General features: G+C 41.4%; 1 protein-coding gene across 1 annotated transcript in view; it reads left to right on the top strand.

Moving 5' to 3' along the window:
- The first annotated feature begins 570 nt into the window (after positions 1–570).
- epm2a (EPM2A glucan phosphatase, laforin) overlaps positions 571–24,944 on the top strand; it is a 26,610-nt gene continuing 2,236 nt past the window's right edge. Inside the window, exons 1-4 of the mRNA XM_087306374.2 lie at positions 571–940; positions 1,569–1,713; positions 9,883–10,057; positions 23,869–24,113. Of these exons, the coding sequence (XP_087162500.1) occupies positions 836–940; positions 1,569–1,713; positions 9,883–10,057; positions 23,869–24,113 (670 nt within the window). The 5' untranslated portion in view covers positions 571–835. The remainder of the gene's footprint in view (positions 941–1,568; positions 1,714–9,882; positions 10,058–23,868; positions 24,114–24,944) is intronic.

Below are 24,944 nucleotides of genomic sequence, written 5' to 3'. Positions count from 1 at the left end.
TCTGTCTGTCTGTCTGTCTGTCTGTCTGTCTGTCTATCTATCTATCTATCTATCTATCTATCTATCTATCTATCCATCTATCTCTCTATGTCTATATCTCTTTTTCATTTTATTACATCTATCTACCTGTCTGTCTGTCTGTCTGTCTGTCTGTCTATTTATCTGACCATCCATCCATCTGTCTATTTTTCCGTCTGTCTGTCTGTCTGTCTGTCTATCTGTATGTATGTTTATCACTGTCTATTTCGCTTTATTCTTTAAAAATGTTTCCACACATAATCCATTGTGGTTATTCAAACAAGGCATTCAATTATTAATTATAATTAGAACAATTAAATGAATCAATAATAATAATTATTAATAGTGTTATTTTATTGATACATTTGCATTGCAAGTTAGCAGTGTAAGAAAATCAATATTAAAAATTTTATTAAAAAGTTATACAAAATTTGGTGTACAAATTAGTCTACTGAATAGCAAATTTTGTTCTGTTTTGAATGCATCTCTATGGAGGATTCGCCTGTCTGAGCCGCGGTGCGCCCTCTAGAGGCACTGAAGCTACTCACAGTTGCCGTAAAGTGTTGACATCTGCCGTCCTGTGTAAATGTGGTATATTCAACGCTTTATAAAGCGCATAATTTAAACAACCACATAGATAGAGGGGTTTTTAGTAGACACACAGCTGCTCCCTCTCAGCCGTTGTATCGCTTTAAAAGTCAATAGCACTGCATGTATTTTTAGCGCACAGATTTTAGCCAGTCAGTGACCGAAGACGCGTAAATATCAGCTCCAGTTATAGTGCAAGTGCATTTTGTGTGTGTTTACTGCACAGGACATGATGGTCGTGTTCAGGTTTGGTGTTATTTTGACTCCAGAGTGTCCTGATATAGAGGTGTTTGTGCTGGGCTCTCGGCCGGAGATGGGGCTCTGGGATACTGAGGTAAAATTGGTTTTAAATTCGGCCAGTCACTGACAACTTGTGACACTGTCCCTATATTGTTTACCATGGCAGCTACTTTGAATATTCGGTCTGAAGTCACATGCAAGTATGATTTGAAAACATTATCACTATTTATTTTGACTGAATAAATGTTTATAATATTGACTGTGTTCATTAACACTTATTGACTTAAATGTTAATGTTACACTACCCTGCTGAAAAAAACTGCTTAAACCAGCCTAGGATGGTTGTCTGGTTTTAGCTGGTTGACCAGACTGGTTTTAGAGGGGGTTTGGCCATTTCCAGGCTGATTTCCAGCCTGGTCTTAGCTGGTCAGGCTGGGAGATGACCTGCCTTGCCAAGCTGGGAGCCCAGCCAAAACCAGCTATGTCCAGCTTAAACCAGACTGGTTTTAGCTGGATTTAGCTGGTCATGGCCAAAACCCCTCTAAAACCAGGCTGGTTAACCAGCTAAAACCAGCCAACCAGCCTAGGCAGGTTTAAGCTGGATTTTTCAGCAGGGTATTCAGAATTTGCGACAAATATTTTTGTGAAATTCAGATTATTAAGGAGAAAGTCTGAATGTGTGAATATAAAACTAACTTTACCTCAATCTGTGGGATCTGGAGCGGGCTGTGAAGATGAACCCGAGCCAGGGTCGGTCCTGCCGGGAGCCGTGCCTGTGGACCGGGGATGTGCTGCTTTCCGAGCCGCTCACGGATCCGCTGTGGTTTAAGTTCATAAAGCGGGTCGATGGGGACTTCATTTGGGAAGGTAAGTCAGGGTTTCAGCAGGTTTCACCAAGTCAAATGTAAGACTTTTAAAGGTAAGGCAATTTCAAAACGATGGTAATTCAATGTGGTTTACATAAACAAGAATAAAAGAAATGTAAAATATATGTATAACAAAATAAAAACAACAAAGCAAAAAAATAATTATGACAGATTACAATGTGTCAAAAAAGGTTTTAAAGGAATATTAAAGAAAAGAAAGGCATAGTAGCACAGTGCTCATTCAGTAAAGGCACAGCTAAACAGAGGTGTGTTCAGTCTTGATTTGAATGTGCCTAATGTTGGAGCACATCTGATCATTTCTGGAAGCTGATTCCAGCAGCGGGAGGTGTAGTGGCTGAAGGCCTATTTACCCCGCTTTGACTGAACTTTTGGTATATATTAGTGGTGGGCCGTTATTGCATTATTGTGCTGCGTTAACGTGAGACTCTTATCAGGTGATTAAAAAAATATCGCCGTTAATCTATTCCCAAAGTTGGGTTGGGAGCTGGGTCTGTTCTACGCAAGCTATACCTGGCCGAATTAATAATAATATTAATAATAATTTCTTAAATTTATATAGCGCTTTTCTGGGCACTCAGTTTACACTAGTGCGTTTTAGTTTTAAAACGGCGTTGTAGAATGAAAATGATCCGCGTCCACACTCGCGTTTTACCCAGCGTTTCTGAACAGCTCTCCGTCCACACTAAAACGCTGAAAACGCACATCACGTGACCACAGACACTCTCGGGCAAGCGCTCCAGCATTTCTACCCAGATGAGTGCTCTGCTTGTCGGACTGCTCATCAAGCATCTCCCGCTGGATCTAATCTCACTATATTTGCTAAACGTGATATTTCATTCATATTGTTGTCTTTATCTAACGACATAGGCCAATTCCCTGACTTTGGTCATTGGAATCTATTAAGTTACTTGTTCACGGGTAACATGTTTTGGTTAAGCGCAAAGATAAGTTAATGATTAATCCAGGTACATTGACTGATCGCTTGCTTTTATTTCCTACAATGTATAAACTTATTGTATGTTATACTTTTATAATTATCGATTATTAAAACTGATATTCAGCAAAAGAGAGGGTGCGTTTCGTATTTTCACTGAAATTGAAAGGAGGCATAGGCTTTAGGAGTTGTTATAGGCTCCGTTTTGTTATAAATATCCACACAGTGAAGATGACGCTCATATATGCAGCACAACGCCTCAACATTTCTGCTGTCTGTTAAGTTGCTAATATTAAAAAGAAAATAGGCAGTTCCTTAAGTCATGTTCACGTTTTATTGTTGAGAAAGGGAAACAACGTAGCCAAGGTGATGTGAATAAAGTTATAAAGTACACTGTTCCCTTTGAAGATTTACCCTTGTCCTCGGTATGTTTTCCATATCAAACTGAGAAGGGGGAGACTGCAGCCTTGATCAAACTTGCGAAGTCTTAACTTACAAGAAGAGGATGCAGGACTGAACTGTGTGTGTTAGGCTACTTAATATTGAGGAAAAGCCCCGCCTCCGTTTTCAGATGTCTCCGTCTTTCCCCATCCACACTGAGACGGAGCAGCAGCGTTTTAGAATGAAAACGGCCGCTCCAGCGTTTTCAAAAAGCTCCGTTTACGGCGCTCGAGAACTCCGGCATAGTGTGGACGGATGGCGTAACCATAGCAAAACTTATGCGTTTTCAAACTAAAATACATTAGTGTAAACGGGGCCTCAGAGTGCTTTACACAATGGGGGGGGATATCCTTATCCACCACCAGAATTGCACTGTAGGTGGCGAGAACGAGTCTTCGAACCTGTGTGTATCCTACTGTGAAATGACCACATCAAACATGACGTGCTAACATGGATGCAGTTCACTAGAGGGATTCTGATTAATGTCAGCTCCACATCTAATTATCAGGCACCTGCAGAGTTTATGTGATCGAGTAAAACATATACAAATAAGATAGAGCGGGTGCTTTTTAAAATAAACGACGGTGAATGAAAGTCAAACCGGTAAGCCGTCTGACAAAAACAGTGCCCTTCTGAATCAAATCCGCAGGATGCCCTTCTGGATCTTTCACTTACTTCGAAGGCACTCCTGACTACGCTTACATGGACATCTGTAGCCTAGTTACCTGCCTTTATAGACAATAATATAATTAAGGTGTTTACGTGAAGTGCTATCATGTAAGAGTTTTCTGTAATTTTGGGTGACTAACTGCAGTTCTCAGTTTAACTTTAATTCATGAACATTTCATTCATGCCCACGTAATAAACTAGGGTATGACGCCCCATTCACACGGAGCATCAACGCTTCCCATTCACTTTGAATGGGTGACGTCAGGCGTTGGTGAGCTGCATTGTGGATCCGTCGGCGTAGCTTCAGAGGCATTGCTCGCTGCAGAAGTTGGGACTAGCTCAACTTTACAAGTGCCGACGGAAGCGTCAGCCAATCAGATCGCTGTATGTAAATACACCAGCTAGACAGTGGCGTATTGCTAACTGAATATCATTGGCTGATGCTTCTATGACGATCGCTTCAGCCCCAACTTCAGACACGCCTTCAGTCATGCGTTGACGCTGAAGCCCTGTGTGAATGGGCTGTTAGACGCAAATAAGGAGTAAAGACTGGTAAGAGTTTTATGGATCTTGTCTAAAAGTCCTACATGCTGGTAATAATTTCATTGCGGTGTTTACTTCAAAAAATGTCACCAGGAAGTGTTGAAGCATATCACGTGTTATTGCAAGGCTGATAATTAAACCAGATTGTTAAATATAGAGTTAATAAATCAAACTTCTGTTAAAAGTTTTATTGAGATGGCTTGTTTGGTGATTGGATGAGCGTCAACCTGATTGGGAAGCTTTTACATGCAGATAAAAAAATTGAGATCTCTTTAAAATCACTTAAGACCTACAGTACAATATTTCAGTGAATTGAATACTGTTTAAGACCTAATATTTTGATTTGGAAATGTTCGACATTTTAATACTTTTTAAGACTCCGCGGACACCCTGATATGTGAGGAGGTGTGGACGACAGAAACGCAGTGTTTCAATTCAAACGAGTCTTCATTCATTCATTTTCTCGTCGGCTTAGTCCCTTTATTAATCCAGGGTCGCCACAGAGGAATGAACCGCCAACTTATCCAGCAAGTTTTTTCCTGGGAAATCTCTCAAATCAGTTTTAAATAAAAGATCACGTTGAATAAAGGAGAAAAGCTGTAATGCATTATTTGGTCACAGGATGGTGCCGATGATCCACAGTCAGACAGGAGATCATGATTTTATCAACTTTTTGTCTTAATTTTTTTAATAGACAAATTAATTGGCTAACCCAGCCTATGCTCTCTTAAATTAATAATGTTGTTTTGTAAATTTAACAGTATGTGTTTTGATAAGATATGACCTCTTATTAAAAAACACAACCCAAACACACACACACACACATAAATATATATATATATATATATATATATATATATATATATATATATATATATATATATATATATATATATATATATATATACACACACACACAGTTGAAGTCAGAATTATTAGCCCGTTTACACCCCCTCCCCCCCCCCCAATTTCTGTTTAATGGAGAGCAGATTTCATTAATCCATTTTTAAACATAATAGTTTTAATAACTGAGTTATTTTATCTTTGCCATGATGACAGTAAATAATATTTTACTATATATTTAAGACACTTCTATACAGTTTAAAGTGACATTTAAAGGCTTAACTAGGTTATTAGGTTAACTAGGCAGGTTAGGGTAAACAGGCAAGTTATTGTATAATGATGGTTTGTTCTGTAGACTATCGAAAACAAATATTGCTTAAAGGGGCGAATAATATTGTCCTTTAAATGGTGTTTAAAAAATTAAAAAACTGCTTTAATTCAAGCCGAAATCAAACAAATAAGACTTTCCCCAGAAGAAAAAATATTATCAGACATACTGTGAAGATTTCCTTGCTCTGTTAAACATCATTTGGGAAATATTTAAAAAAGAGAAAAAAATGAAAAAATTCAAAGGGGGGCTAATAATTCTGACTTCAACTGTATGTGTGTTCACTCTGACACTTTGTTTTATTCGTAACCACAATTATGTACCTTGTGGAAAAGCATTTCACTGTGATGAGAGTAAACTTTGAGATTTACTTTGGGAGCAAAGCAAACAAATATTAAAAAGCGAAGAAAAAAAGAAAACGAAGGAGCTTTCAAACCTCCAAACACGGCCTGTTTTGTCAGACCTGTCGTATCGGTTTTCTCATTCTGTCATGTTTCTCGTGCGGATGAATACGCCCGTGTGTGACAAACGGGGGGGATCTGCTCCAGTGCTCACGCCTTCTGTTGACTGAGGTTTTGATTGAGCCATTGTTTGCTGGCGTCTTGTGAGAACGGCTGAGATTTTCATTGTGTGGAGACACCATTGTGTTCTGCTGATTGAAATGATGGCAGCCGCAGCGCATGAATTGTCTCTGAGCCCGCCTCAGGTAAGCAAGCATGAGTTGATAGTCCTCCAGCTGAGCTAAAACTACTCTGATCAGTGGAGTGAATCAACTGGCCGTGTCCAGACGTGGATTGGTTTAACTTTAGGACATTCTGGCCTGTTTATTTTTGTTTCACACTCATACACTACGGACAATTTAGCTCACCCAATTCACCTATAGCGCATGTCTTTGGACTTGTGGGGGAAAACCCACAGAGGAAACTCACATCAACACGGGGAGAACATGCAAACTCCACACAGAAACTGACTCAGCTGAGGCTCGAACCAGTGACCTTCTTGCTGTGAGGCGATCGTGCTACCCACTGCGCCACCATGATGGCCGAGGATAAATAAATGACACAGTATTACATTCTGGGTGAACTATACCTTTAAGACTTGCACTGATTTGCATACTGTGAGTGTTTGTGACACATGCAGCGTGTAATGGAGGTTTAAGACTAATTAACCTGAGACTTGCACAGGTTTAGCTCATGACTCAGTGTTGTTTGCTGTGTGGGCTTCAGTGGTGAGACAGCGGCTGAAGTGATAAACGCTGGACAAATATAAAACTCCCACGTACTTCCAGGATGAAGGCGAGTTTGGGACGAGAACGAGCTCAGGAAGCCATCCGCTCTCCCTCATTACTGTGCAGTACATGTAGCGGTCCGCTGCAGTTTTGTCAATGCAAGGACTCATTTGAATGTTTATTATGTTATGAATCAAGCTTATGGAATTTATGCAGAATTACAGCCATTACAGGAAGTGGCTGAATTAATGATAGGAGCCCTCCGCTTTTAGATGTGAACTCTCTGAGGTCGTGAACGCGTGACCTTCGGAGTCTGACAAAAACACAGGCATTTAATTGGCTATTGACCTTGCCCTTCAGAAATGCAAGGCTTTCATGTAAAGCAGCTTTTCTGTGAAGGGATAATAATGAGGATTTTGAAACTTTTTTTTTTAAAGAGGTGCTTCAACTTTGTGACGCATGAAGCAAATCTGCGTTGGTTTCTTTTCATTGGTTGCTTTTGTCATCTATGTTTAGCTCTGTTTCCTGTTGCATGTCTGTGATTACATCGAAAGTGACGAGAGTGTCAAAGTAGCCGGAAGTCATTCATTGAACGAGACTATGGCTGCGTCCGAAACTGCATACTTCCATACTATACAGTACGCTAAAATCAGTATGCGAGCCGAATAGTATGTCCGAATTCATAGAATCCGCTTGTTAAAGGGCACCTAGGTTACCCCTTTTTTCAGATTTAATATAAGTCTTTTGCGTCTCTAGAATGTGTATATAAAGTTTCAGCTCAAAACACCCATCAGATTTTTTATTATACCTTTTACAAGATGCTGTTTTATGCTGATTTCCAGCAGGGGGTGGTTTTGTCGTACTGTGCCTTTAAGCCGAGTCTTTCCCGCCCACTATTTCTACATGCCTCCTCCCTCAGCTGCATCAGACAACAGACAGACTTAAAGGAAGAAGGTCTCACGTAGCGTTTGTGCGATACTACAGTAAGAACTAACCTTTACTAATCAGTATTGTGAAGTTGCATTGATGAGTCACGCGCACACACACACACACACACACGCAGGTAGGCAGACAGACAGAGCGCGCTTAGCTTAGTTAAGGCTAACCTCCACTGCTGTGTGGATATCTGTTATGCTAATGTACAAAATAAACCTGATTTAACTTCCACAAACCGGGATTGAAGCATCTTCTTTTATAATTGTTCTGACACGCGGCTGTGCTGATGAAGTAAAGCTGAAGTAAAACGCTGTAATTAATTACACACATACTCTGTTTTAACACATACTCTGAGATTCTGGAGTGCGCATCCCATGCATGCTGCGCTATCCCATGATGCCCTGCGAGCGAATTCATAAATGGGAGTGAAGCGACGCAATTGACGCAGGTAGGTCACGTGACCATGACAAAATGGTGGATGTAGTACGTCCGAATTCCATTCACATTCATACTGTATAGAACGAACTTTTCTAACGGCCGAGTAGTACGTTTAAATTTAAATGCAGCACCTACTGAGTAGTAGGCAGTTTCGGACGCAGCCTATATTTGGGACTAAATTTGTTTTTAATTCCACCTCTACAGTATAATTAGGCTAGAATTAGATTGTTTTTTGAAATGTAACATTAGCGTAGTGTTAACATAAGTGTGAAAGATTAAATAAAACAATTAGTTGGTTGTAGATTAGAACTCTGTTTTGGTCAATTCAGTCACAAATTGAATGTTTTCCAATGCATTATAATTCTACTCACATCTCTTTTGTCACAAAAAAGAAAAACAAAAAGATTTGATTTTTGGAATAAAGTTAATTTAGTCTTAATGTTAAGTCTTAATGTTAAAAATACAGTGGGGAATAATCATCCTGAGACCATAATGACCATTTAATTATTTAAATGTTCGTCTACCGAATCAATGACAGAATGATCAGAATTGCTTTTAAAATATTAGAAATTCATTTTCTTGTCGGCTTAGTCCCTTTATTAATCCGGGGTCGCCCCAGCGGAATGAACCGCCAACTAATCCTGCAAAATATTAGAAATTAAATATGATAAAATAACAGAAGAGGCGTTGCAGTGGCGAAGTAGGTAGTACTGTTGCCTCGCAGCAAGAAGGTCACTGGTTCGAGCCTCGGCTGGGTCAGTTGGCATTTCTGTGTGGAGTTTGCATGTTCTCCCTGCATCCGCGTGGGTTTCCTCCAGGTGCTCCGGTTTCCCCTTGTCCAAATACATGCAATACAGGTGAAATGGGGAGGCTAAATTGTTCGTAGTATATGAGTGTGTGTGTGTGGATGTTTCCCAGAGATGGGTTGCGGCTGGAAGGGCATCCGCTGCGGAAAAACTTGCTGGATAAGTTGGCGGTTCATTCCACTGTGGCGACCCGGGATTAATAAAGGGACTAAGCTGACAAGAAAATGAATTAATGTGTATGGATGGGTTCCACAGAGATGGATTGCAGCTGGAAGGGCATCCTCTGCATAAAATATATGTTGGATAAGTTGGCGGTTCATTCCGCTGTGTCGACCTCAGAATAATAAAGGGACTAAGCCAAAAAGAAAATACAGGAATGGAAACAACAAAAGGTGACGCAGTGGCGCAGGTAGTGCGGTCGCCTCACATTAAGAAGGTCAGTTGGTGTTTCTGTGTGGAGTTTGCATGTTCTCCCTGCGTTCGCGTGGGTTTCCTCGGGGTGCTCTGGTTTCCCCCACAGTCCAAAGACATGTAGGTTACAGATGAATTGGGTAGGCTAAATTGTACGTAGTGAATAAGTGTATATGGGTGTTCCCCAGAGATGGGTTGAGGCTAAAAGGGCATCCGCTGCGTAAAACGTGCTGGATAGGTTGGCGGTTCATTCTGTTGTGGCGACCCGAGATTAATAAAGGGAATAAGCCGAAAAGAAAATGAATGAATGAATGAGATAAGAAAACAACAGAAACAGAGTGTCAAAAAAGCTCTTTTATTTTCATAATCCACACAAAAAAAGCATTTGACATATACGAAATATTAATGAAAAATGCTTTTGCACATCACACATGCAGTCACATGAGATTTCTAAGACATTATATCAATGATTTTGTTGAAATGGCGAGAATTCTAGGCAATTAATACAGTAGGTTTCTTCTCATCCTCTCATTTATCCCAGTTTGAAGTGTTGTGTTGATGTCTGTCTGTAGGCAGTGGGCCACATCATAACCGGTGCTGTGTGTATGATGACAGAAACATGGTGGATGGGATTCACTGTCATCCGATTGGTCACTGGATCCAGGAGACGGGCCACACAGATGAGATGAAACACACCACCAACTTCTACTTCAGCATAGCAGGACAGCAGGCCATGCACTTCTCTCAGTACGTGCGAATAAACTTCCTATCCTTTAGGTCAGGACTATCAGTCCTTTAGGGTGGAGCTATTAGTCCTTTAAGGAGGGGCTATCAGGATTTTTAGGGTGGATCTCTCAGTCATTTAGGGCTGGGCTATTAGTTCTTTTGAAGGGAGCTGTAAGTCCTTTAGAACAGGGCTATCAGTCATTTAGGGTGGTGCTATGACTGCCTTAGGGCGGAGCTATCAGTTATTGTGGGTGGAGCTTTCATTATGTTAGTGCAGGGCTATCAAGTCATTTTGGATGGGGCTGTAAGTTCTTTAGGGCAGGGCGATCAGTCATTGAAGGCAGAATTATAAGTGTCTTAGGCCGGGGCTATCATTAATTTTGGATGGGGCTTTAAGTTCTTTAGGGGGGCGGAGCGATCAGTGTTTTAGGGGCCGATTCTCAAATCCACAAATAGTAGCATCTAATTACCCAGAAGCATTTGTATTTTATTTCCCTGCTCTCTCTTTAATCGTGTGTGTGTGTGTGTGTGTGTGTGGTGTTTCAACAGCACTGTATAATTAGCTCTATGACTCTGAGTCTCTGGTCTCTTTTGGCAGTGAGCTTTAAAAGCTTGTTTCGTTTAACCTCTGACCTTGCTCTAAAGGCAAAAAAAGTTAAGAGTGTAGGTGGATTAAAAAAAAAGTCTGGGTCATTGAGTCCGGTGTAGGGGAATCCATTAGAGTAAAGACAGATTTACAGTGTCAGAACGGCTGTGTAACTCTGAGAGGGCAGAGATGCTATGTCTTGCTATGACAGAATGCACAGTCATCTCCAATAAAGAGAGTCAAAAACACTGAAGAACTGCAGGTAAGGAGCATCTCCACTTCTTAACAGCAATTAAACACACACTAAACATCTCAACGAAATACGTAATTCTGCGTTATGGTTTGCTGCACTTTTCGTGTGATGTCATTTTGTGTCAAATACATGAGTCAAGGGCATTGATTGTTGTATGTATCATCTATCCTAAAAGCATTCTTCAAGGGCCATCAGACCTCCCCTGTCTCAGCAGGGTGTTATCACGCCTCTAATATGAACAAAGTCAGGAAAGTGTGTGAGGGCGTACTCGCACTATTGGCTTGTTTCCACTGACTGGTACAGTACGGTACGGTTCGGGTCGGTACGGGTCACCTTTATCAGGCTTGCGTTTCCACCACAAAGGGTACCGTTTTTGATGGGCGTGGTGTACGACAAAGTTTAAGTCGACGTCATGGTCGCTGGAATAAATGTCTACAGTAAAGCTGTACGGGTCGTTTACATATCATATGAGAAGCACTTCTCACAAAACAGAAGCTTTATACACATAAATACTTGTTTATAAATGTTTATTACTAACTTTTCTATGAACAGGAGTTGATTATAACTGCAGATCAATGACAGTGTGAAATAGGCTACTGTAACGTCTGTAATTATATTAAATAAATATATAAATGCAACATATATGAACACATACAGACCCTTACAATCTCCGATATATTATTAATTACAGAAAAACTACACACATCATACATTTAGTACTTATTTGAGTTCAAAAACACACGCAATAGAGCCCACAGTCAGCGCAAACCTCTCATCTGTGTCTGTAGTCCTCAGCAACACATGCAAACTCTGTTAGAGAATAATTTTGTCATTCCCTGTTCATAATAGTACAAAAGGCAAAGATAAACATGGCAGTTTGTTCATGATTCAGGTTGTTAAACACTTTTGTAACGTTATCTCCATGTAATCTCTCGGCTGTGTATTAGAACATGGCGGATCCTTTGTTTACGTTCTGTGTAGCTCCAGGAGCTCGTGACGTATCTCTGTAACCAATCAGCGTTCGGCTGCGCGTGTAGCTCCACCTTTTGGTACCCTTTCTCGTTTTTGGGACCCTTTCGAAAAGGTGCCGAAAAAGTGGTACGGTACGGTTTGGTTCGGTACGCTTTTTGACAGTGGAAACGGCCATAAAAGCGTACCGAACCGTACCGTACCGTACCACTCAGTGGAAACGGGCCATATGCTATGCGAACCGTGCCCAGGCCCATTTCCCAGATTATTAGAGAAGTGTGAGTGCTCTGAATCGAGCTCAGGCGCGGTTCACTTGACCAGCTCTAGCCCGGTTGGAAGAGGTGTGCCAGAGCGTGGTTCACTTGGGCTTTGGCACGGTACGCTTGTTGTGTGAGTGCAAAGCTCGCCTGAGCCTGAAAACGAGACGAGACTTTTGAGGGACTGTTCCATATGGATTATTTAATCATTCTTACTGTTTAATGAACACATAGATTATTAAAGTCAAAAACCCCTCACTGCAAAACAACAGCTGCACCTTCAGCAGACCTCCTAATTCCTGCAGCACGAGGACTTTATTATTGTTTATGAGCGTCAAAAGTGGGTGATCTGTTCAGCGAAATATCTGACTGCGTGTTACTTCATATCAGATGACTTTAGTATAACTAAAGAAATCTCCACTGTGCTGAGCGAGAGTGCTTAATGAGGGTGCATCATGGATGAATGTAATGTGAGTGCGGGCCGTCGGGGGAGATGAGAGAGGGGACAAGCATACTTTGGCCTGGTTGAAGGAAACTGTACATAGTGTGAGTACGCCCTGAGTCTAGCTCTGATTAGGTGGGAGTGTCTGGGGAGGGAAGAGGGAAGGGTTTTCATAAAAATGGGAGTTTTTGGTTTGAGCACACGCTTATTTTTTTACTGAGGCAAAACAACACACAGACGCCGATGAGAAAGACAGTGACTGTGTTAACATGGACATCAGTGATCTAATTATTTGCCAAATTCTTAATTTGTCAACTTTAACTGCAGTTTGGCACTTTCACTTTCATTCAGGAATGCATGCCTCCCAAATGACAAACGAGATATTGCATGCGAGTAACTATTGGTTCGAACCAAGTCTTTCTCATGAGTTAAGGCTGAAAGCTCAAAGACGTCACGTTGTACTGGCTGGTACAGACATCCAGTTTACATACTGGAATACATGCAAGGATCTAATCGTCGTAATGCAGCTTCGAAAATTATTTTTAAACCGGATGAACGTATTGGCTCGAAAAAACGCAAAAACAACCATTTTTCAACAATTTACAAACTAGCCTAGAGCACCGTCTGCTGTTAAAATTAGAATAAAAAACGAAATCTGCTGTAAGAAACTAGCCTAGAGTGCCATCTGCTGTTAAAAACTAGCCTAGAGCTCCATCTGCTGTTAAAAACTAGCCAAACTAGCCTAGAGCTCCATCTGCTGTTAAAAACTAGCCTAGAGCATGACATCTGCTGTTGTAAACTAGCCTAGAGCGCCATCTGCTGTTAAAAACTAGCCTAGAGCTCCATCTGCTGTTAAAAACTAGCCTAGAGCGCCATCTGCTGTTAAAAACTAGCCTAGAGCGCCATCCGCTGTTAAAAACTAGCCTAGAGCGCCATCCGCTGTTAATAACTAGCCTAGAGCTCCATCCGCTGTTAAAAACTAGCCTAGAGCTCCATCTGCTGTTAAAAACTAGCCTAGAGCTCCATCCGCTGTTAATAACTAGCCTAGAGTGCCATCTGCTGTTAAAAACTAGCCTAGAGCTCCATCTGCTGTTAAAAACTAGCCTAGAGCTCCATCCGCTGTTAATAACTAGCCTAGAGCGCCATCTGCTGTTAAAAACTAGCCTAGAGCACCATCTGCTGTTAAAAACTAGCCTAGAGCGCCATCTGCTGTTAAAAACGAGCCTAGAGTAACAATCTTATGGCAATTCATAACTTTTTTATTTAGAAGCTAATTTGTATTTAGTACGATTTGCTCATCACCCGAAGACGCTTAAGGTTAGGGGTGGGGTTTGGTGCACCGCCTCTTTTTTAAAAACGTACATTTTCGTACAGCTGAACTCGTACGCATTCATACGAATAAGCCACTAAACTGACAAGACGTAAAATACTTATGTTTCCTCGTGAGATCAGGCTGGTGTATCCTGTAATAAATTATAAATAAAAGAGGAAGTGTACATCTGATCGACTGTCTGGAATGACATTCTTGAGTGAGGTCAGCAACGGTACAATAATAAAGCAGAGTGTTTACAGGTGTTTCTAACAGAACTCTCAATCTAATTTGAAACATTTAATGCCACAAAACTTAACAGACTTTGGCAAATCTAGCATCTAGTTGGTCTCCGGTGCTGCCTGTTGGAGTCTGAGTGCATGCAGTCTGAATGGGAAATGGTCAGAGATGTCAGAATGATGGTAGTTACAGACTGCTAAGTGTAGAAGTAATGGCGCATTTATAGCATGTCATGCCAGCAAGCACCGCAGTATGCTTTATAAATTTTGCAATAAGAAAAAAACCTTTTGACAGAGTTTTGTGTTTTGATGGTGCTATTCTGAGTGCATAATGGAACGATTTGTAAGGCTGTGCTACAAGAATTGGAAAATAAAAAGTAAAGTGTTCTGATATAAACAAAGGAGAACTGTTAAAAAAAATCAATCGCTATGCAAAAGGCACGTCCGTGTGGCCTTTATCTTGTCATGTCAGAAGCTTTTAGAAAAAAACACCATCTTACAATGCCTGTGAAAACTGTCAGGTTTGACTGTAAGTTACATGGTGTTTGTCAGAATTTTCTAAACAAGCAAAACATATTGCCTTGTTTTGAGAAATATTATGCCAATATTAAGTCAGTTTTTCCTTAAAACAAGCAAAATAATCTGCCAATGGGGTAAGCAAAATAATTTTATGTCAAAAGAAAAAACAAGATTAATTTGCTTACCCCATTGGCAGATTATTTTGCTTGTTTTAAGGAAAAACTGACTTCGTATTGGCATAATATTTCTCAAAACAAGGCAATATGTTTTGCTTGTATAAAAAATGCTTCTTGATGTAAGAAATTTTAGATATTTAGACTAGAAACAAGACAAAAAATCTAAGCAAGAAAAGCATTTTTTGCAATTAGGTCTTTAATTTTGACTAGTGCTTCATATTTTTAAATCTAATGGAAGTTTTTATGCTATGCTTCAGGATATAATAAGCTTAAAGCTCTTTAACTCCTGCTTAATCCTGGATTGGGGGTCTAAACGGGAGTAAGCATTTGAGACACACATACAGTCAAAATAGACTCATTGGAAACATGAGCCTGAAACTTTTGTTTGTGAAACCATTAATACATACTACAATGTACATTTTGACTTCAGTTTTTAGGTAAAATAAACACAAGGGGGCAGTGTGATGATAAAAACTTTCGTTCCTTTTCACACTGAGGATATTTACACAGACATTTTATCAATGATTAAAGGATTTTCCATGCAGTTCTTTGCACAACACCAAATAAACACCACAAGACAACATATCAGTGACTATGATTTGCAATTGAATATGTTTGCCTCACCAATCTATCTTCATACAGACAACTTTTCTGGCGTTTGCAAATTTGCTTGTAGTTCACTTTGTACAGTGTTGTACTTGTGATGCGAAGCACTCAGGTTCGAGTCCGCTTCCTCAAAATAGATAAAGCCCATATAAAATCAAGGTAAAACTATCAAAGCTACATTTCTTTCATGTATGCTTCTGAAAACACTTTTGGTTGGGTTTTGGTCAGTGGAGATATTCCTGGATGTGTACAAGAAGGATGTGTATCTGAAACGTACAACAAAACGTACCCTAACTAACATATTTCAGAATCACAAAAATCTAGACAGTGGCCTCTAGTGGATTCGTCCTTGCAACGTGCAACAATATGTACCCTAAATAACATATTTCAGATTTGCAAAAAGGCAGAAAGTGCTCCCTAGTGGATTTGTCATCTGAAACGTGCAACTAAATGTAACAGGAGAAACCTAATTTGTATTAGGAGCACATACAGTTGAAGTCAGAATTATTAGCCCCCTTTTGATTTTTTTAAATATTTCCCAAATGATGTTTAACAGAGCAAGGAAATTTTCACAGTATGTCTGATAATATTTTTTCTTCAAGAAAAAGTCTTATTTGTTTTATTTCGGCTAGAATAAAAGCAGTTTTGAATTTTTTAAAAACTATTTTTGGGACAAAATTATTAGCCCTTTTAAGCTAGTTTTTTTTTTGATAGTCTACAGAACAAACCATCGCTATAGAATAACTTGCCGAATTACCCTAACCTGCCTAGTACACCTTATTAACCTAGTTAAGTCTTTAAATGTCACTTTAAGCTGTATAGAAGTGTATTGAAAAATATCAAGTTAAATATTATTTACTGTCATCATGGCAAAGATAAAATAAATCTGTTAGAAATAGGTTTTTAAAACTATTATGCTTAGAAATGTGCTAAAAAAATCTTCCCTCAATTAAACAGAAATTGGGGGAAAAAAAAAAACAGGGGCGCTAATAATTCAGGGAGGCTAATAATTCTGACTTCAACTGTATTTCCAATGAGCCTAGGCTACATTCAGTACAATTAAACACTAAAAGAAGGACTTGGGTAGCCATCTTTATATTGTTTAGAGTCTTAAAAGAATGTCAGACCCACTAAGAACTCAACAACATTGACTTTATAAAAGAAACCAGCAACTGTGACGCTCGGGACACAGGTCTGTGTGTTTTAATTACTATGTCTTATTCACACCACAAAGGGAATGTAAAATAAACTCTGGCTGTTGAAAGAACAGAAGTCGCAAGGTAAAAAAAATACCAGGACCTTTTGTCTCCGCAATCAAGTACACCTTGTTGGGTCTTTGACCACTAATTAAATGCAACCTGTACTTGTCACCTCAGCCTAATTAAAACACACTACACGTGTCCTCTACTAATGCAGTGCTCAATGCAGTACACACACAAACACATTCTGTCAGAGAGAGAGAAGGCAATGCAAACATCTCTCCCTTTGCACAATGGCACTAAAATCAGTACCCGGATGAGCCTGTGTTACTAGTTTTAGCGTTAATAATGTGGCGATTTGACCAATCAGAATTAAACATTTCAGAAACAGGTATAAGGGCGTAATGAGTCTCCATGGTTAGTCCATTACTTTTACTCTATCTGTTTACCTCAGGGAATGGCTTAAACCCAGTGATGTCAGATGCAACGGTGTTCCAAGATGGTGGCGTCCCTTCTTTAAAACAGAGGCCACCAATCTTAATCCTGGATGTCCGGTGTCCCTGCAGGGTTTAGCTCCAACTTGCCTCAGCACACCTGCCTGGGTGTTTCAAGTATACCTAGTAAGACCTTGATTAGCTTGTTCATGTGTGTTTGATTAGGGTTGGAGCTAAAATCTGAAGTCCACCGGCCCTTTACGAAACGGGTTTGGTGACCACTGCTTTAAAAGCTATAGTAAAACATGTCATCTTCTTCAAACCGTTTACCAGTCAATCTACGTTCCTACTCACACCTATGGTCATGAGCTTTGGGTCATGACCAAAAGGACAAAATCTCAGATACAAGCGGCTAAAATGAGTTTCCTTGGAAGGGTGGCAGGGTGCACTCTTATGAATAGGGTGACGAGCTCTGACACCCGGGAGGAGCCGCTGCTCCTCCACATCAATGGAAGTCAGCTGTGTTGCCTCTGGGATCTGTCCTGGACGTCTACCCAGGGAGGTATTCTAGGCTTGTCCCACCGGGAGGAGGCCTTGGGGAAGACCCAGGACACACTGGAGGGACTATGTCTCTCTGCTGGCCTGGGAACAGCTCGGGATCCCATAGGAGGAGCTGGAGGAAGTGTCTAGGGTTCGAGCTAAAATCTGCAGTACACCGGCCCTTTAGGAACAAGTTTGGTGACCACTGCTTTAAAAGCTATAGTAAAACATGTCATCTTCTTCAAACTGGTTACATTAATTTTGTTAGTAACAGGGATGTCAAGTTTTGTTTGTTTGTGAATTCTAGCAGTTTTGTATTAATACTAGGTGTGTAAAGTTAAATGTGTCATCACAATACGGTAGTGGAGGGCAAAGCGAGGCTTCATGAAGCATTGAAATAATTGAAGTATATGTGTCGAAGCTTCGAAACGTTTGAAACCCTTCTCTACAGTGACACCTAGTGGTGGTTTTTTATGTATTGCTCTAGAACAGCTTCAGGAAAGAAACGGTTACACAAATTGAGTTATTAAACCCCATGTTGTAGAGCTTCAAGAGATTTAGTGATGTGGTCAGAGTTCCAGACCAGTATGCAGAGATAATGGGTTCGAATCCAGGGTGATGCAGCTATAGATGTTAGTTTTTAAATTCTCTGCTCTTGTAATGTGTTTTGTTCTAACATTAGTCTGGCATCTGAGTGAATCCTTTGTAAATAAATATGTCTTGTTTTGGTCATAAAAAAGTAACAATATTGAAGTACATCAAGTCAGGATTCGATCTTCAGGCCAGCACAGTTTCTCTGTACACACACAGTCCACTAGGCTACATGAGATCTATCAAGCAGTCAAACGCAGATTCGCCAGGTTTCGAAACGCTTCTGAAATGACCGATTCTTTGAATCACGTTAGTCACGTGACCTGGGTGTTTGGATCATGCTTTGGTGCAGTCTTTCAAAACACTTGCGCTTCGGGATCTTGACCCTGTGTCAACGTCAGTTTCACGTCAGCCATCTCAATGATACGGTAGTCGTGGTTCAGTTCATGGACTTCGACGATGAATACAGTCAATCCAGATGTGCCAGTCACTGGAGTTAAGGCTGATTTATACTTCTGCATCAAGCGCACACGTATGCTCCAGCGCTGCCTGCGCGCGGTTGCATAGCCCTTGCCGTGGCCATCGCGAGGTTGGCGTGCATCTCTCAAAAAATTTAACTACACGTCGCAACCTCGTGTAGCACTTGCTCTGTGATTGGTTGGCTTGGAAGTGCTTACGAGTGTGGGTGGGACTGAGAGCCACGCAAACCCATTGAAGTGACGGTGCATTCACACGGGGCTTTAGCGTCAACGCTTGACAGAGAAAGGTCGGAAGTTGGGGCCAACGTGATTGGCATAGCAGCGTCAGCCAATGAAATTAGTCAGCAATCGGTTACTGTCTGAGCTGTTGTATTTGCATACAGCGATCTGATTGGCTGACGCTTCTGCCGGTGCTTGAAAAAGTTGAGTAAGTCCCAACTTCTGCAGTGAGCAACACCCCTGAAGCGGCGCAGATGGATCCACAATGCAGTTCGGCAAGGCCTGACGTCACCCATTTAAAGGGAATGGGAAGCGTTGACGCTGACGCCCGGATGCAAGTGTACACTATGATCATGCAGGTCAACTGTGTTTAAATAGAAAAACAATGGAAATATAAGATTCAGTCTTATCTTGTGCACACACAGGTTAGTCTACATTTAATTACAAAATTAATAAAACCCAGTGTTAAATCATCATATAGGCCATAACCACTAATAAATAAATAATTAACATTTATATACCTTCACTTTTAGGAAGGTTTCTATGCAAAGTTTATAAACCAGACCCCAGATCTGGTGAAAGTTTTGGAGGGGGTGAAGAATTCATTGCAGTCAAATGCTTCAGACCATTAACCTCCACAAACTCCCTTTCCTTCAATCGTCTCACTTATTTTTCATCCTCAAACGGGCGTGTGGGTTTCTGAGGTAAAAATACACCCCTCGGCTGAAGCCTGTGACCTTCCTGGCTTCATTCCCCAGGCTGTCAGTCTGTCTCCTCACCCCGCTAAACACTCATTAGCATTTCCATTACTGCACTCTGGATCTCCCTCATACTGAGACTCCCGCTGACACCTCTGCGTTTGATGCGCAGATACACTGGAAATGTAAAACCAAAATTACCTCCTCTACTCTCCTCCGAAGGTACATTAGAGCGATGGCGATGAGAATAGAGTGATACTGAGTCTGCAGTTTTAAAGTTCCCATGAAATCAAAATAACGTTTTTGTAGATGTCAGTATCAGTATGTTAGTCTTAAGGATATCTATAAGCTAGTGTACTCCAAAACAGTGACAACATTTACATTTAGAAGATATAAACATCAAAAGTTTGCAATATGTCACTTCCGCCTAAATGGATCGATTATTTTTGTGACATCACTAACTACTGATATGCCCCGCCCCTTTCAAGGCACTTTTTATTTGATGCACTTCAGCTCAACCACTCACACTGGGCTGTGATCAAAACAAAACACTACTGGCTGTTTTTGTAATAAAGGGGAGGGGCTACTTTACCAGCTTCTGGTAGAGAAGGGGCTGAGCTGAAAAGCAAAGCTTTCGATTTACCAGTCAATCTACGTTCCTGCTCACACCTGTGATCATGAGCTTTGGGTCATGACCAAAAGGACAAAATCTCGGATACAAGCAGCTGAAATGGGTTTCCTTTGAAGGGTGGCAGGTGCACTCTTATGAATAGGGTGACGAGCTCTGACACCCTGGAGGAGCTCGGAGTAGAGCCGCTGCTCCTCCACATCAATGGAAGTCAGCTGAGGTTGCTCGGGCATCTGTTTTTGGATGCCTCCTGGGCGTCTACCTAGGGAGGTATTCCAGGCTTGTCCCACTGGGAGGAGGTCTTGAGGAAAACCCAGGACACGCTGGAGGGACTGTGTCTCTTTGCTGGCCTGGGAACACCTCGAGATCCCCCCGGAGGAGCTGGAGGAAGTGTCTGGGGAGAGGGAAGTCTGGGGTTCTCTCCTAAGACTGCTGCCCCCGTGACACGGCCCCTGAAAAGTGGCAGAAAATGAATGAATGGGAGCAGACTACTCTCCTGCCTTCATGTTTCAATTGAGATTTTGCCTTCTTGGCACCTTTAAATTAAAATGGATGAATTTACACAGAGACATCAAAGATCAGGCGCTGTTGCATTTCTAGTACATTGACACTACTAAAAAGCTGTGGTACTTTTAAGTTTTATATTGCACAGCTTGCATTGCATAGTCTCATTTTATACCAGAGGTCTCATACTGGATTCCTGGAGGGCCGCAGCTCTGCACAGTTTTGCTCCAACCCTAATCAAACGCAGCTGATCCAACTAATCAAGGTGTTCAAGACTACTGCTGCGTTCACTCCAGACGCGGAACGCGCGTCAAGCGCGAGTGATTTACATGTTAAGTCAATGCAAATGTGCGAATAGACATCTTGCGGCGCAAATTGCGCGAATGGCGTGGGGCGAATTGAGCGTTTTGCGCGAATCTCTCGAGTTCGAAAATCTGAACTTCAGCGGACATTCGCGCCGCGTTAACCAATCAGAAGCTTGCTCTTGTGGGGGCGTGATTGTGACGTAGAACCTGTTGTCGGTGTTCCGTGGAAAATCCTCCACCCTTCAGCGACAGTTCATCAAACTCGGCTTGGCTCAGTCAGAAGCACCGCTGAAAGCCTCCGTCATCCAGGTTAAGTTTCTGGTGTTCTGATGTGAATTTGACACGCGAATGAAGCGAGGTTTGACGCGTGAATGAAGCGAGTAAACTCGAATGTTCACGCGGCTATTTACGCACGAATTATCCGCGTGTTGCGAGTCTGGTGTGAACACAGCATACTAAGAGAGACTGTTAAGCAGGTGTGAGCTGGAGTTGTTTGTAGCTAAACTGTGCAGAGTTGTGGCCCTCCAGGAATTGAGTTTGAGACCATCCAGAACGATGCTATCCTGGATTAACATCTATGTTGATCCTGGAACATCAGTTTTGTTCAAAGGTGTATTTCAAACCTATTCTCTACCCCTAAAACCAATCATAACTGTTAATTATTCCCAAAATCAGAGGGGAATAATAGTTGGATAACACTCATGTAGAAGTGCTGTAAGCCTAATCTTAACATAAACGGTAAACGTATCCCTTAATTCTGATTGGGTGATTGGAATGTTGTTTCAGGATCAACAAAGATGTTCATTCAGGAACATGTCCTACTTGGTGAAATCAGTTTGGCAATTGGTTTATACTGTACTGTGTTGTCCATTCATTCAGATTTTATAACTAGCACCAACTTTCTAGATATCTGCTATCTTTAAAGGGTCACAAAACACCAAAACACATGTGTTGAGCTGTTGACAGTGGTATATGTGTCCCACACTGCTATAAACACTATTAGGACACCTATATTTCACTAAAAAGTGTAAATTGGTTGTTTTTGCGTTATTTCAAGCAAATTCGTACTTCCGGTTTGAAACGAATTTTTGAAGCTGCGTCACGGTCATGACATAATAGCGTGTATTCCAGCGTGCAGACTGGACGTCTGTGCCAGAGTGAGTCTTATTACGTCTTACAGTGTGATGCATTAATGCATGAGTAAAGCTTGGTTCAAACCAATCAGCGCGCTCTATTGTGCAACTTCATTAATATTCATTACTGTCACAGTGTTTAGACGGCAGAGACGCCACGTTGTGTTGGCAAAACAAGCGTGAAGTGTTGCTTTTATAGTTTGCTGCAGTTAAGTTTTGTTTTCATTTTCTCTCTGTGAGAGCTCAGCTGGAGTCACGTGTGGATTAACAGTGTACGCGACGCTCGACAACCATAACTTACGTGTCTAAGGAGGATTATTGTTTACCTGAGAGCTGTTCTCATCTGCAAACGCTGAGATCCGGATTCGCTGGTAGTCTCCTCTTAATAAAGACGCGGCTCTAGTTGCTGGTGATTGTTCTGTCTCTACAGATTTGGTAAGTGAGCGACCAGTGCTCTTTGTTTATTCAGTTTGTTCGCATCGAACTAACTATTGCACCGAGTGTAAACATGTTAGCACCACAACCAAACTTTAACCTTGTGTAGTGTTTTTACCGCATTTAGTGACCGGAATAACACACGCGGCTTTCTGACGCTACCTGCCGTGTGCATCTAAGTTTCCGGCAAATGCGGACATTTTTTTTCTCTCATTCGCTGTGCGGTATCAAACATTGCATGAAAAATACACGCTTACAGCAGTTCCTCAAATCAAATATCTCGTTTGTCGCGAAGGACATGAATGAATTCCCTGAATGAAAGAGCCAAACTGCAGTTAAAGTCCACCATTTAATAATTTGGCAAATAATTTGACTACAGATGTCCATGTAAACACAGTCACTTTGTCCCCTGTGTGTGTGTATTTTGACTCTGAAACTCAGCGTGCCCAAATAGACACTCCCACACCATGCCTCTTTTCTTCCTCTGACACTCCCCCCCTAAACAAAGCTGGACACGCCCACTTTTATGACTTTTTCCAAAGTAGAGGTGTGAAAACACCCTGCTGAAACGAGGGGGTTTCATGGCCCTTTAAAGAGGGTGTATTGTATCGAGCAGCAGTGATGATGAGCTTCTCTGCTGATTTAGATGTGTGAGCTGTTGATGTTGATTCTGATTGGCTGTCGGGTATTTTCCTTTCCCACTTACCCCACTTCAATGTCTTCCTTTTCCTTTAGTGTCTGATAATAATGCGACATGACAAATGATGCAGGATAAATGTGCAGTCTGCAGTTTAATGTGTAAGGTTAGAGGTTTGTTTCTGTGGCAGAACGCAGTAAAGAGGGAATCACTGTGCAGTAACACTGTCAGTCCACAGCTCTTAAAAGGTTTTCATACAGTATATGTTTTATGATCTGGCCTGTCAACCTGCCACATCTGCCTCTGCGTCTTGCTACTGAATCTCATAATAATACTATGAAGCGCTGGGGTGATTGTGTTATTGAGGTGGTGCATCATGAGGATGTGTGTTTTGTAAGAACGTTGACCTGCGTACAACATCGATCCAGCCAATCTAATAGATTTCATGACCTCTTTCACCTCAGATCTTCAAAATAAAATAACAAATGTAGAGAAATGACAATAAAGCTCAACTTGAACTTGAACACATTCTGAGGACAACGATTATTTACACAATATGTCTACTTTAACTGATTTCTGGGGGCTCAGCCTTTCTTGTCTCCTCTGAAGAGCTGTGTTGTTTACACACGATAGTTTAAGCTCTGTCTTCATTCGTGCGTCTGTTTTCTCTTTAGGGTGCTGCCGCGTGTCTGGTTAGGCAGCTGTCCTCGACGGGTTGAACATGTAACCCTGAAGCTAAAACAAGAGCTGGGTGTCACGGCGGTGATGAACTTTCAGACCGAGTGGGACGTGATAAACAACTCGCACGGCTGCCGGCGAGACCTCAGTCAACCCATGACCCCCGAGACCATGATGCATCTGTACAGAGACTCTGGCCTTTCTTACATCTGGATGCCCACGCAGGACATGAGCACAGAGGGTTAGTGTGTGTGTACTTGTTTTTATATCCTGCTGGGGACTTAAACCTGAATACGCACAGAATCATGAAGACGTGTGTCTCTGTGGGGACCAAACTTTGAGGTCCTGATGGGTAAACATGCTTGTAAATCAGACAGAAGGAAGTATTTTGAAGATGTAAAAGTGCAGATTGTTTGCTGTGAAGGTTGGTTTAGGGGTAGGGTTGGAAGAGGGGAAAGAATATACAGTTTGTATTGTAGAAACATCATCACTTTACTTACTTCAGCCGCATGTCATGAGTTTTAAAAGAAGACGCTTCAATCCTGGTTTGTTGACGTTAAATCAGGTTCATTTTGTGCACTAACATAACGGATATCCATACAGCTGTGGATATTAACCTGTATCCTGTCACATTTGCCGTGCAAAATCAGTGCAAAGGTTTAACATGCACTGTGTGTGTGTCCGCTGAGTGTGTCTGTGTGTGCGTGAACTTTGTAAGGACATTGTGTGACTCATCGTTGCAGAAAGGCTTGAATTAACTCCACAACAAATACATCAAATAATCATTGGGGAAGTTCTAACTGTAGAATTTCTCACAAGCATTATGTGAGATCTGCTTCCTTCATGTCTGTCACTGTGCTGTTTATCAGATGCAGCCGAGGTGGAGACTAACCCACACTCTGACAGGCATGTTGGAACGGTGGGCGGGTTGAACTAGCTTTAAAGAGACAGGCCACAAAAACAGCTACAGTGTGTCCAGAGCAGAAATTCCAATATTCAGAAAGCTATCATAAACAATCTGACGCGTGTTTTGAGCTGGAACTTAAACAAAAAGACGTATCTTAAATCTGGA

The sequence above is a fragment of the Danio rerio genome, chromosome 23 (assembly GCF_052040795.2).
Source record: "Danio rerio strain M-AB ecotype USA chromosome 23, GRCz13ab, whole genome shotgun sequence".
Classification (NCBI taxonomy): domain Eukaryota; kingdom Metazoa; phylum Chordata; class Actinopteri; order Cypriniformes; family Danionidae; genus Danio; species Danio rerio.
This window is presented reverse-complemented; position numbering and strand designations above follow the sequence as displayed.